The following is a 14,965-nucleotide window of genomic DNA, read 5'->3' on the forward strand; positions in this document are numbered from 1 at the left end:
GACCCTAAACTGTATCTGTTTGCACAAACTATGCATCTACACAGCTCTCTAAATTATAAAGCACCCATTGTCGCTCCACCTGCCTTTGTTTTCCCTGCCCTCTCTTCCTAAAACACATAATGACCTCCACAGACTTCAAGGTCCAACCCAAAGGGAACCTTTGCACCTAATGCAGAAACAACTGCTCTTCATTACTATACCACAGCACTTTACTCAACAGTATGAAAACATTTATGGCAAGGCAATAAACTCACTGGGTTACTCCTATCTCAGGTTTGTGTGCTTAATAAGGAAAACGGAAAGGGTGGTCAGGAAATGGAATGTATTATTAACCCTTTCACATCATTTCATTAATGGACAAAACTGTTTTCTTCATTCTTGTCTCTTCAACACCTAACTTCATGGCACTAAAAAGATGTCTAAAAGGCAGTTAGATCTAAAATCATTTGTCTAGAAATCTGGTGTATTGTTCAGGAAGAACCAAAACCGAACTTCATTTCAAAACAGCCTACAACATCAGTTAATCAAACCTCATTCAGCCAGAGTGGAAATTTTCACGATGTATAAATAGATAATCACTATGTCTAAAATGAAACGTTGTATTCCTCTAGAAACCGTTTCTCGTTGGGTGATCTCAGTTTCTTTCACGGCACTACCATTCTCCCTCTCTCAAAATTAAATTGCAGTCATCTTCGATTCCTCTTCTTCATATGCAGTTTACTGCTAACGCCTACTCTTCTAAATACCCTAAACTTCACTGATTCCGTTACCACCACTATGGTCCACAATTGCTTCTCCCGGACTACTTTAATAAGTCCCCTGCTTCCTAATTCTAATTCAGGTCACACACATAACTGCTAGATTCATCTTCCTAAAATGCAAGGCTCTGATCTTGTCACCCTTCTACTCAACAACTTAATAGATTCCCACTGCCTCCCAAATAAAACTCCAACTCTGAAGTATGCACGCAGCACATCCATATCCCTACCCAGCATCCTTTCATATTAGCCCACTTTACACACCACCCCTTTATGTCACATCAAATTAATTTTTCTTGATAAATCCTCCTGCACTTAAGCTTGCCACCATTTCGTTCCTATGCCAGGGAAGACCACTCTCCTCCCCATTCCCTTAAAAGACATCCCCAACAGCAAAGGTTCACATCTAGAGGCAGCCTCACTCCCCAGGGGATATGTCGCTATGTTTGGAGACAGTTATCACAACTTGGGGCGGGGGGCAGGGGGAGTTAGAGGTTAAGGCTGCTGCTACACACCCTACGATGCACAGCATAGCCTCCACAGCAAAGAATTATCTGGCCCAAAATGTCAGTAGTGCTGAGGTTGAGAAACCCTGTCCTACAGAGTAATCTCTTATCCTGGCATACAGCAGTAACTCTGCTGTTCTATAAAAATTCCCACAGTAACTAGACATATTTGATTCATCCAGTGTTCACAGCTGTATTTTGTACACCTTATCTCCTCCCCCCTGTACTCATGATGCTTTTTATTCAAAGATTATTTACTGAGCATCTACGTCTATTAGGTGGCTGGCCCAGATAGGAAGCAAAGGGGCAGGTACCACGTCCCAATTATTTCCAGACATTTCCAGGATGTCTTGCATGCTGTAGATCTGCAATAAGGATTTGGTGAGAATAAGGGCAATTCTCTCTGCACTTCATTTGCACCTAAAAACTCAACAATTCTGATTGATACTGATTTGTAGAAAAAAAGAGGTACATATATCTGTTGACATCTAGTAAAATTCAGAATAGCCCTTTCTAAATTTCTCACTAAAAATGAAACTAACAGGTGCTCATGAACCTGCTGAAAAAGTTAACTCTCAGTTAAGAAGAATATTTCAACATAATTAAAGCTCTAATAGTTAAAATCAACATTAAGTAACTTAATAAGCCTAAAGAAAAAGACTCTAACAAACTATTCCAGCATGCAATAAAACATGCTTCACTCTTTGTATTACCTTATAATACGATAGTAATTTTAGTTTTTCCAATATCTTAGCCTTTTTCTGAAAATAAATTTTAAAAATAACTGCTGGAGTATACCTTTTAAGCTGTGGTTAAGATTCAAAGGTTATAGTCCAGTCAATTAATTTAATGAGAACCCCCCTCCCCTCAAATTTCACATATTTGCATCCAAAAATAAAAAAGGTGAATAAAGATGATCTCTGAGGTCAAATGGGAAAGTAATATGAAAACGTACTTATAAGCAATCAGGCCTCCCACAAATATTATTACTCCTCAGTATAACACAGAGGAAAGAGGAAAATACATGGACTTATCCTAAGACTGGTGGTTCTGTGGGAATGAACTTACACTTTTAAGCACAATCAGAAAATGAAAACCCTAAGGTTATTGGGAGAATTAAAGGCTAATATTACAAAGTGCCTAGTAGATAAAAAAGCTACCATAGCTTTAATATTCATTCAACTATCACTTCCTTGCTAACATTCCTCCAACAGTTAACCAAGTCCTACAGGATCTGGCTTCTACCTATCTGACCTCACCTCCTACAGTCTTTTGCTCTGTAGGCTCTAGACTTCCTTCTAGCCCTGGAACAAGCTATGTGCCTTCAGTCTCTTTCCTCTGCTTACTATGCAGATCTCTGCATTGCCAGTTCAACATTCCGATCTTGGTCCAAAGCCTCAGAAACCTTCCTGACCACCCGAAGTCCTTAACCCTGCCCCTACTGCTCTTTCTCTACCCCCTTATGTTGTTTTATATTCCTCTTTCATTCAATGAAATTGTTAATTGCGAATTTCTTTCCCATTAGAAAGTAAACTCCCTGAAGAACAGGACTTTTTGTCTTTTCAACCCTATGTCTGCAGGACGTAGCACCAGGGCCAGGTGAGAGACATGACTCAGGTGCAAAAATTTAAGGGGATGTCAAAAATTTCAGCAACCCAGAAAAATACTAATTTAATGCAACATTCTGAAAAATAAAAATTAACGCAAAAAAACATGAACTATCGAAAATTTTACCTAAAGACAGGATCCACTCAGCACTTGCATGATTCATCCTGATCCCGGCCCTGCTTCACGCAGGACTTGCCAACAATTTGACCGCTTACCACAAGCCAACTATTAACTCTCCCCGAGAGTTAATAGTCTTTTGCCGAAAAGCAAAGGAAAGAGGGAAAACTGCCAAAGACAGGGATTCGGACTTTGGGGAGCTTACCTCCTGTAGCTTCAATGTGTTGTGACCAAAAGCTGGGTCGGGGGACTGCAACGTCACCACTTAAAGCACACATTCAAAGAGTGAAAAGTTCAACACGACAAATTATACGGTACAACTTGTCATAGAAGACTTAACAATTAATACTTCCTCTGTTTCCTCCATTACTAGAAAATCAGGCCAGGAGCCTTCGGTCCCAGGGTGTGGGAATGGGAACTCCCAGGGCAGGATGACTGATTCATTCATTCATTCATTCTAGAGCGAGGACTACTGTGTGCGCATGGCCCTTGAAAAGAAACGAAACCCGGGCGAGTACAGTAGTTTCAAACGTCCGTGACACAGCAGTGGTGGCTGGGGAACAGTGGTTGAAAATAAAAACAAACACGCTTACAAGAAGTGACTGTCCCAGCCTCACCCGCTCTGGAAGGCTCCAGGGAGATGCGGGCCCAGGTCTCCCCCCAACCACGTCAGCAGGACCAGCTCCACGTGCCGGGAGGGGCGCGGCCCCACCCACCGCGGCCCCACGCTCCCCGCCCCCCAAACAGAAACGCGGGGGACCCCAGCGCGCAAGCGCCAACCCGCCAACAGCACAGCTACCGCCCGCCACAAGCGCCTGCGCGAAAGCGCTGAGCCGGGGGTGGGGCGAAGCTAGGAGGAGAGAGGAGCGCGCCTAAATCCTAGAGAGGCGGGCTAAGTAGGGCTGGGGGAGGGCTTCTCTTCCGGAAAGTCTGCATTCCGGAACGACCACAGTCGCCACTCACCAAACTCCCGCTTGCGAGATGACCGGAGAAAGTCGGCCGCCCTTTCTACCCATCGGAGATCTTCAGACAGAAGCCGAAGCTGCCTTCAGGATGAAATTAGGACCCGCAGGAGGCCCGTTCTCCAGACGGCAAAGGGAAGCGTGGCGGGAGCGCGCATGCGTGGTAGGCTCCCTCCACGTGCGGCCCGGTAGAGGCCTCCCTGCGCTCCGAGGTCCCGCCCCCGGCCTCAGCATCTTTCCGGACGCGCGGAGCCGCCGGGGAAGAAGGAGGTTGGGTCTGGCGGCTCGGCCCCGCCTCAGCAGCCTCCAATTGGGCATGGGTGAGGACACCCCCTCCCGCCGCCTTCCCATTGGAGCGCGCGTGCGAGCGGCGCGCCCCATTGGGCCGTGCGGATTTGGGCACCAAATTCAAAGATTTTAAAAGTACCAGCTGGCGCCTTTTAGAAGCTAGAGCTCTGAGAAGCGGGTGACCCGTTTCTCTGCCGCGGGCGCAGCTCCCTCACCTGAGGCGGACCCCACTTGCTGTGGCATGAGCCGGTGCCCCTGCAGCTGCTCCCCACGGCCGCCCTCCGGTTCCTGCCGCTGCAGCTACGGCGTTCTGACAGCCGCCGGGCGCCCTCGCCCCTCGGACGGTGAGTGAGAGGAGAGAGTGCGAGCGGGGTGCGCCTTCCAGGAGGGGTGCCCAGTGGTTGGGGGGGAAGACGGGGGACAGCGCCCCGGACCCGACGCGCGCCCGAATCCGGCCGTGGGGCCCGTCGCTGGGCCTCGGGCGGCCAGCAGCGGCGGCGGCGGCGGCGGGGGGTCCCGGGACCGGGAGGGAGAAGGCAGAGGTCCGGGGAGGGGAAGCAGAGGTGCAGAGGCGGGACGGCGGGCCCGGATCCCGCCATGCACGCGTAGCTGGGCGCCGGCTCCCGAGGAGGTGCGGGTCGCGGCCTCCCCGGTGGCCCTCTCTCCTCGCGCAGGGCCAGGGACCTCCACCCCGCCGGCCCGGGCGCCAGACGCCCCTCCTTCCCCTCCCCCACCCCGGGGCTGCGGCTCTGACAGGCCCCGCGAGCCGTTGGCCCGCAGCGTCCGACCAGGGGCCCGACCCTCGCTTCTATGCCCCGTTTCCCCGTATGCCCCGCACCCCCGGGTCGGAAGTCAGTTCCCCCGGTTTTCGTCACCTCAGCCTTCCTGGCGGGCGCGGGAGATCGTGCTCGCTGTTATCTCCCGCCTCCTCCGCCGGCCCGCGCCCTGAGGGCCACCCCGCCGACCCCTCGGGATTTCCAGGGTCCCCTCCCAATCCCGCCAAATGCAGGGCCCCCCTCATCGGGCCAGGCTCTGCTGGGACGTCCAACCAAAAATGTTCAGTTTCTCCTTTTTTCCCTTTACCCAGTGACTCAGTCTCAAGGCCTGGAGTCAGAAGGAGGGAGGAAGAAAGGCACTTTTTAATACAGAACCCTGAATTTGTCCAAATTGAGACGGTCTTGAAGCATTTGGGAAGCAGATTTGAGAAGTGAAGAATCAGTTATCTTTTTCCCCCGCGCTCCTGAGGAACCAGTCTTTTATTCCAACTCTTGGGTGGAATGGAAGGCACACAAACGCTGACTTCTTTCTCCTCTTTGTTGCTGTCTTCCAAAAGAGATCCAGATGCATGCATTTCACCTCAGAACTGACCAAGAATTTTAGAAATTAGCAACTTGATATTGTATATTTGGTCATCACTGAAAAGTGCCCCCTTCTTTAGAAAAGGAATGTGGAAAACTTAAAAAATATTTGAACAGGTTAAGTCTGTTTCTAGAAAACCCTGAATCTTGAGCCCCTCTGAAATTCTGAAGCTTGGTGGCTCTAAGAAGGGATCTCTTTGGTTGCTTCATTCCAGTTGTCTTTACTACCTTGCCCCTCACGAGAATATTTACTGGTCCCTGGATTTTTTTTTTCCATATTTACAAATTTGAGGAAATGAAATTAAAAATCTATTGCATTCCATTACTTCTGAAAGTAGGCTTTTCTAAAATTTTCTCAGGGGTTATGGCTGATTTGCAGTTGATGGCGGCAGGCCTTGGGGCTCTTAAATTTTGAAGGAATAGCCATGCCTGATTAGTGTTGGGCCCATGCTGGTTATCTTACAGGTATTGGAGATTGTAGAACTTGATTATTTAGCATTGGGATAGCAGTAAAGATTTCTGATTCCAAGCACTGTAATCTTTTTAATTATTGTAATATGACGTGTCACATCTACATTGGAAGGTCAAATGGAAGGTCAAACTTTGTACGGTTAACTATCATTACCACTTTCTCGTGATTGGATTGTTGAGTGGGTAACTAAGAGGTTTTAAGAATGTTATCAACTCTTTGTAGACAGTATTTACATTTTCAAGAAACTGAAAGACTAATTCAGTGTGCTAGGTCACAAAACTAGTCAAAAGGCTGAGCAAGGATTTTCATTTGAAGTCGGATATGATTCCTAGGGAAAGTATATAATAATCTGAAGTGCATAGATCTGTGTAGAATGCATTTTGCTACTTTTAAAATGTTCGTGATTTACAGTATGAAGAATATGAAGGGATTTGGCTTACAAAACTAATATGGTGAAAATAAGTTCTATTTATTAAACTGTAAGTGACAGGGACCCTTCCATACATTTAATCCAGTTTGGTTGGTTTTCTTACCTGCATTTTATAAATGAGGAAGTGTCTTGTTGTTTGTTTTTTGTACCTGAGATGCTCAAGATTTAAAACTCAGGGTATTCTTTACTCCCCTTTTCTTCATCATCCACATCTATTACAGTACATCCCCAACCTCTGTTGACTTTACCCTTCTAAAAAGATCTCACATCTATCCGGTAATCTTTGTTTCCGCTGCGGCCATCCTAGTCTCAGGTACCCAACTCTCTGAACCCCTGTGATAGGCACCTCCAACTAGCCTCCCTGCTTTCACTTGAATCTTCCTACAATCCATTTTCCACAGTTGCCAATCTTTTTTTTTTTTTTTTTTTAACGTAAACCAAATGTCTCTACTTAGAACCCCTCAAAGGCTCTTTTTTACACACTAAATAAAAGCCAGTCTACCCTTAAAATCCCATAGAGCATTCTGTACCTCTCCAGCTTTAATTTTCAATCAGTTCTTCCCCTAGCTCACTAAGTCACAGCCCTGCAGGCCTTCCTCCTTGAAAGCTCAACACTTGTCCTTCCAGTGTCCACCTCTGTTGGGTTTTTCACAAGGCTTTCAGATGTTAGGATTTCACCTCCAAAAGATCTTGCATGACTAGTTTCTTTTCTACTCCACACCCTGTCACTAAAGAGGCATTGCATAAATGAATGAAGTGGCAGAACTAGACTTACCCCTCATCTATCTGAGTCAAGAGGTCACAGAACCGTGTGATACTTTTTTTTCCTTCCAGGATAATATCAGATCAATTATATTTCCCATATTGTTTAGGGGCATTTGGCTTGGTCATGGGGAAGCACTGAACTAGTTAAAAGACATGGAATTAGCTTTTTACAGTCTCTCAGCTTCCTTTTTTAAATAAAAGATGGTATTCAGTTTATTTTGCAGTATAAACTTCACACTCTAAATCTACAACCAGCATCCAGATTTTGGAACCAATGAAAGGAACCAAAGTTCCTTGGAGAAATAACAGATTTTCTGGCTGGAACAGGAAAAATACAAGATGATCCTGGAGCATCTTGTTTAGTGCCAAAAAGTAAGGAATGTCAAATGAACATGAACTTAGAATGGCAAAAGCTGGAAAAATTTGAGCAACAGTGTAAATAATGTAGTATTAAATTATAACCCAAAGTCCATAAGTCTATACTTTTATGCTTTTTTTAATGCTCTTCATCTTACTTCCCAGGTGAGATAGTGGAAGGAACAGTGAATTTACAGTGAAGAAGAATAATCTGTCCCTCTTAACTACCTGTCAAATCTTAGGCAAGTTACTTAGATAAGCTTCAGTGTTCTTAACTGTAAATAATAATGCCTCTCCATTCTACCTCAAAAGGTTGTGAGAATCAAGTGTTTGGAAACACACTGGAAATTAACTTCTAAACACTTAGTAAGATAGTTGAATCATTATTAGCTCTAAATTTAAAGAACTGTCCATATCTAAAGAACAATGTTGAATGAAAGGGGTTCTATAGGATAGTCTCCCAGTAACTAAGTTCTAAAGACAGCAGAGGAAGAATGCTTTTGAAAAGAATTTTTAGTTTCTGACATACAGTTTCAGGCCTCTTCCCTTTAGGCAACTAAACAAAGTAAAAGGTGTGTCTTTGTTGGTGGCTTCTTTTTTATCCTGTCAGATAAAATGTAGTCTTGTGTAAATCATACTTAATTCTTTACTTGAGGCAAAAATAAAAATCTCTTGGAATTTTTTACTCTTCTGAGTAGAAGAGAACCACTCAGAATAATTTGTTCTAGAGGTAGGGTTAATTGGGGGTTTATTTACTTTTATGCCCCTGAACTCTTAGTTTAAACTTAATTAAAAGAGAGTCTCTACCTACAAGGTTACTTGCTATCAAGGTGTCCTTTAGTACTTAGAGGTTCTAAGTAAAAACAGTAAAATTAATATGAACAGATGCTGTACCGGTGTACCTACATTTACTTATAGGGTAAATTTTTACCTACCTGTGCTTGGTTTGCAGGGGGTATAGTAGATGGGGGAGTACATTAGAAGCACACACCATCCATATACTCTGCCTTCAGAAATGCTAAGCAATTTTCTTGAACCCATCCCTTCCCAGTCTCTACTACCTGACAGAAATCCTAATCATCCTTTAAAGCAGTGGTTCTCACCTAAGGAATGGGGGAAATTTGGCCTCTGCTGGCTTCCCCACACTCCAATAAGTGGTTACTGGAGACATTTTTTACTGTCCTGACTGGGTAATAGCGGCTGCTAATGGCATCAAATGGCTAAAAGTTGCTAAACATCCTATAGTGCACAGGACAGCCCCCAGCAAAATTATCTGGCCCCAAAACTCAGTAGTATGGTTAACCTTCAAATGATTAAATTTCTTGCCTTTTCAGTCCTTTCTCCAAGCTACCTATAGATTTCTTGATTCATTATTGTAAGGCGTATAATAATTGCTAAACTAACATTTAAATATACAAATTTTTTTGCTACTTTTTATCAAAACTATTTTGGCATTCCCCTCCTCCATTGTCTTGACCATGTTTCTCTAGAAGTATTTGATTTCTATAAGGATATTTCTTATCTCATACCCCACTCATGGGGCATCACATTTCCTTACTTGTTCCATAAGCACAGATATTTATTAAATAGTCCCTTTTGTCACTACTTTCTACTCAGATATGACTCTGAAAGTCAGATGGTAGAGTCAGACAGATTTAAAAGTCTGTACTGAAGGTACCCCCTCAAGAATAAGATGTATATACTTTTATAAGTAATGTTTTCTCATATTAAACTTGGATAATTTCACAGCTACATAGGCAGTACACAGTGCTGAGAGAATGCAAAGTAATTAAGTCTCTATATCCCAAATTTAGAAGTAGGGATATGTGGAAATTTTGCCATTAGGAAGTAAATATGTTATGTTCTTTTTGTAGGTTGTAAAGAAGAAAGTTCCACTGTCTCTGTCAAAATGAAGTGTGATTTTAACTATAACCATGTTCATTCTGGAATTAAACCGGTAAAGCCTGATGACAGTAGAAGACAAGGTTCCTACACTACTGCGAATTTGGAAGGTTCTTATAAAGACTTCATTAAAGACTATGAAAGGTTATCAGATATTGGGTCACCGATTGTGAGCCCCAGGATTGTAGAACTTGAAACTGAGAGCAAGCCCTTGCATAATAAGGAAAATCTACATGTACAGCAAACACTTAATAGTTCAAATGACATAGAAGAACTAGAGACCAGTGGACCTTATGAAGACAGTGGCTACTCTTCATTTTCCCAGCAAAGTGGCCTCAGTGAACGTGAAGACAGTAGCCTTCCCCTGGTGGAAAATTTCAGTGACAGTCCACAATCTTGCCTGCTACGGACACAAAGCCCAGACCAATATCCCAACAAAAACTTGCTGCCGGCTCTTCATTTTGAAAAAGTGGTTTGTTCAACATTAAAAAAAAATTGTAAACGAAATCCTAAAATAGATTGGGAGAAGCTGAAGGAATTTATATCCAGTGGAAATTTTAGACTACAGAATATAATTGGCAGGAAAATGGGCCTAGACTGTGTAGATATTCTCAGTGAACTCTTTCGAAGGGGACTCAGACATCTCTTAGCAAATATTTTGACACAGCTCAGTGATATGGACTTAATCAAGTAAGTATTGTTGCTTTGTGGTCATTAATATAATCCATGAACATTTTTGTTAGATGGCTCAGTACCACCAGCTCATGCAAAGACATAGTAGGGTCGTCTTGCACTGTTTTTAATTGAAGTGATGACTTTTGTCTGGTTGCTGGTATTTTACTACTTATGTGTCACTAGGAGGAAAGAAAGATAATTTTCAAAGTATGCATTTAATCCAGTTATTTCAAATTTCATATTTATGCTATTAGAAAACTATTTCTGTGAGATTGGGATCTTTGTTCCTTTTGGTTCTGAAATTGTTCATACGTAAGCACCATGTTTTAGTCTTAACTGTAAAACAAGAGCCTAGGTCTGGTGTATAGGTCCAATAGGCATTATGATTTTTGTCACACTTGAAAGTATGAAATAATTTCTGTTCTTTTTAGGCCATTTTCAAATTTGAGAGTGATGAAAATACAGAAACTCACAAATGGGTCTGATTATTACTATTTCTTAGAAACCTTATACTGACCACCCTTTCGCATTCCACCAAAGAAAACCTGTTAGGATGAGGTAACTGAGAATTAAGATGATTATCCAGACTATTGGATTAGATTGCTTCCAGCTCAACTGGGTTCATTTTTGGCTTTTTGAAAAATTTTTTAGAGGTACTCTTTGTGTTACTTTACACTGCTCCATGAAAGATAGGTGAAACAACAGACATAAGTAAGGACTGATTTTTATTATTGGCTAGCTTCTTGAGGAATAATCAACCTCACAACATTTTTGTCAGCAAAATGGATTTTTTAAATTAATTTCTACTAATAGCAGTGTGTCCTCAAGTTCTTTGAAATTTGTCTAATGTTAATAAATAACCAAGATGGTGCCATATATATAGTGGGGCTTCTTATTTGATATTTGTGGATATTGTGAGAAAATGAAGTACGAAGTGTAGTGGTTCTTTAGCCTGGATCCACTTACAATTACTTGATGGAGAGCTTTTAAAAAAATACAGCTCCCTGGCCCCCATTTTAGATCAGTTAAACGCAAGTGACTAGACATGGGCCATCCTTAAATCTTAAGTGCATGCCTCAAGCAATTCTAATGTATAGCCGGGTTTGAGAAGCACTGCTAATAGAAATTTCTTTTTTGCACTGTTAACGTTTCTGTCGTATAGTCATCTTAGCTCTTTGTGGTGCTTTAATTGTTTCCTTTATAATCATTTACTTTTCCAGTGTGTCTAAAGTGAGCACAACTTGGAAGAAGATCCTAGAAGATGATAAGGGGGCATTGCAATTGTACAGTAAAGCAATACAAAGAATTACTGTAAGTCTTTTGCAGTTGTTTTAATTTTAAAATATGACAGCTAGTGCTCTTTCTTTACCTTTGAAATTGGAGGGGGAAATAGCAAGGATAACAGATGATCTGGAAATCCTTTACATTCGTAACTCATTAAAATAATTCAAAGATAAAGGGGATGGGATCCCACCCCAGTCGTTTATTTCTTGGGTTCTCCATGAAAGGAAATGTCCGAAGATAAAGGGAAAACTACTCAGATCTCAGTGAGAGTTGACCATATAGCTAATCTTGGTTGCCATTTGTAGTTTAGCTGTTAACAAATAAACAGTAATTATCTACATATTGAAGATTCTTAATGCAGGAAAGGAATTCATTTACTTTACGAAATACTTAGTAACTTTGGAGATGTTTCTGAGAATAAAGATCGACACATGATTAAAATTTCAGGCCTAGGAGTTGGCAGACTTAGGTCCAAATTTTGGTGCTGCTGCTTACTAGCTATGTAGCTTTAGACAAGCATTGCTTAAATTCTCCAAGTTCAGTTTCTTTATGTATAAGCTGGTGTTAACAGAAACTTTTCTATTCCAAAAGATTGTTTTGGATCCATTCATAGCACTGAGGGGACCCTTAAACAGTGACTGTTGCCATCTACTGGTGGATGGGGAGAATGACCTTTTGTTCTGGTGGTAGTGCTTTATAAATCATGTATTAAATGCTACATACTAAGGGTGTAAAGCGCTTTCTCACAATTTCTGATTTGCAGTTTCGCTCAACAGCTTAGTTGGTAGGCCTTAAATGTGTGAATAGTTGTGGGTGGCTGTGTTTAAGCACATGCAGGTAATTTGGATGCAGGAATAAATCCTTTATATTCTCATTTGCCCCTTTTACATGTACAACATGTACAAACATAATAAAAATTCCTGATTGTTGAGAATATAGGAGAATTTTTTTTTAATCCTATTAAAACCTTTTTTTTTTTAAATTAGGAAAAGAACATAAAGTTTTCACCACATGCTTCAACCAGAGAATATGTTTTATTCAGAACCCCATTAGTATCCGTGCAAAAGTCAGCCACCCAGACTCTCCCCAAAAAAGACGCTCGAACCAAGTTACCTGATCCAGGTGATCAGAAAGGTTCTACTTACAGTCGACACAGTGAATTCTCTGAGGTAATTTTTTGTTTATTAATAAATTAGAAACATATGGGACATTTGTTGTTAAAAGGATTTATTATAAGAAAACCATTTATAACTCAACTAATCAGATTAGGGAAGTACACGGAGATGTCTTTCTATGCCGAAAATAATGTCTTTTGGCATTGTTTATGACAATTCAATGTTGTTGAGATCTAATTTGGAAACACTAAGAGAATAAGGAAAAACCTTGATTTTGAAGTTTTTTTATAAAACTGTTAAGTACTACGTTTCACAATTACTGCCTTTAATAACTGAGGAAGAGAGCTAAGCACGAAGTCAATTTTATCAGGCACCGCATAGATATGGAAACATGGTAACCTTCGTAGCAATATAAAGATAAATGCCATGTGATAGGTGTTTTTAAAAAAGGAGAACTAGAGGTGAAAGAGCAACCAACCCCTGAGTGACTCCAGGAAGATTTCACAGAAAAGGTGACATTTAAGTTCTGCATTGTTGTGTGAGTAGCATTTATGAATAAGAGTATGTTTGTAGCATTAGGAAATAGCCACTGGGTCAATTGACAATGGTTTCTTAGTCGTTGAACACTAAACTCCTTAAAGGTGGGAGTTGTGACATTAGTGCTTTATACATGTATTGGGGGAGGCACAGAGGTGCCCTTGTTTTGACTAACTAAGTTACATTCAGTCCTTACTAAAATTTGTTTATGGATTTTCTTCTTTCTAGGTTGCCAGAACTTTGAAAAAGAATGAAAGCCTCAAAGCCTGTATTCGCTGTAATTCACCTGCAAAATACGATTGTTATTTACAACGGGCAACCTGTAAACGAGAAGGCTGTGGATTTGATTATTGCACAAGGTGCCTGTGTAATTATCATACCACTGAGGACTGTTCAAATGGCAAGCCCCTAAAAGCCAGTTATAAAATGGGTCCTTTGCCTGGTACTAAGAAAAGCAAGAAGAATTTACGACGACTGTGATCTCTTAATAAATCAGTTGTAAGTGATCTTGAAGGTTAGTTAGAAAATGTTAGGTTTTAACTTAAAAAAATAAAAAATGTACTGTGATGTTCAATTTTATGTTGAAATCAGTGTAGTACATGGGATTTTTTTCCCCCAGTGAGAAGAGAGGATACACAAACTCTTAAAATATTTTATAATTTAATGTGAAAAAATTCAAAATTCTCAATATAAATCAGAAAATTTAAATATTTTAAGAAAAACTTTTTCCGATGATTGTGATTCAAAGGTAAAATAAAATTGTCTCAATTTTATGGTAAAGGAGGACCATGTAATTTTACCTGGACAATCTTAAATGTAAATCTTCTTTACCATCCATTAGCATTTGAGACATTTTATTTGCTTTACCAAATTAATAATACCTATTGAAATATCAGCTTCTGGTGTCTGTTAATTTAAATGTTTTGTCAGCTTTCTTGAACCTCTTTTTCAGTGTGTGTATTTCCCAAAAAAGTATCTTTTGTGAAATCTTGCTTTTTCATTGTTCGTAAGGTTTGTATGTTTTAATATTTTGTACATATGTAAATATTTCTGTATTTTTTTTATGTGCCAGAGTAAGAAAATAAATGTCTCTTTTGTATATACATGTAAATAAATTTTTTTCCTGTTATGAATAAAAGTGTTACAAACTTAATAAATAATGTGAATCTTTTATTTAAACATTTTAAACCTAGAAACAGCTGAAGTAAGAAGCTGTAGGACACTGCCTGGTATGTGTGAAGGCATTGAGTGGGTCTTTGTCTCCTTATCTGAGGACCTTGTGAGACTATCAGGCTCTGTTCCAGGCTCTATTCCAGTTTTCTCCCCACCCAGTATCCTAGTAGTTGTGTAGTTGGGTCTTGAAATAAGCATCTCAGGATGGTTCAATACAGGAAGACCATAAAACACTCTGAGGAATACTGGTGTATTAGTTCATTCATCACTAAGCCAGTTAAACTGTATGGCTTAAATAGCCACAAAAGAAATATATAAAACTATACTAGAAAAATTAAAAATAGTATGTAGAATAAAATGTTGTCTTTGACTGCAATCAGAGTATTTGTGCTAATAAGAGCCCAGGGTAAGGACTTGTTTTTTTTTATTCCTTAATTCTAAAGTTGAATATATTTTGGTTTCAATTACGGATATGGAGGAATTAAAAGAGTTTGATTTCAGATCTACCAAAGGCATAGACTTAAAGGTGGGCCACAGAGGTTCTCTCAGTCAGTAGGTCCTCACAGAAGCTTAAGGGCTTTGCCCTTGATCTCAGCAGAAACCTAAGGTAGAGGATTTATCTCAAATGGGTTTGTGGGTGTGTCTTGTCTAATGGAGT

General features: G+C 40.9%; 1 protein-coding gene across 3 annotated transcripts; it reads left to right on the forward strand.

Annotated features, from left to right (window-relative positions):
• The first annotated feature begins 4,371 nt into the window (after positions 1 to 4,371).
• On the forward strand, positions 4,372 to 14,087 carry FBXO5 (F-box protein 5). 3 transcript variants are annotated; one of them, XM_082634380.1, is made up of 6 exons: positions 4,507 to 4,583; positions 7,477 to 7,636; positions 9,496 to 10,213; positions 11,419 to 11,509; positions 12,469 to 12,651; positions 13,363 to 14,087. In XM_082634380.1, exons 3-6 carry the CDS (start codon positions 9,531 to 9,533, stop codon positions 13,612 to 13,614), a joined length of 1,209 nt encoding a protein of 402 aa, XP_082490506.1. In that variant the 5' UTR covers positions 4,507 to 4,583; positions 7,477 to 7,636; positions 9,496 to 9,530; the 3' UTR covers positions 13,615 to 14,087. The 3 variants fall into 3 exon arrangements, with proteins under 3 accessions (XP_082490507.1, XP_082490505.1, XP_082490506.1); XM_082634379.1 differs by lacking the exon at positions 7,477 to 7,636 and having other exon boundaries at positions 4,378 to 4,583; XM_082634381.1 differs by lacking the exons at positions 7,477 to 7,636; positions 12,469 to 12,651 and having other exon boundaries at positions 4,372 to 4,583.
• Positions 14,088 to 14,965: the final 878 nt, after the last annotated feature.

The sequence above is a fragment of the Mesoplodon mirus genome, assembly GCF_964341445.2.
Source record: "Mesoplodon mirus genome assembly, chromosome: 10".
NCBI lineage: Eukaryota > Metazoa > Chordata > Mammalia > Artiodactyla > Ziphiidae > Mesoplodon > Mesoplodon mirus.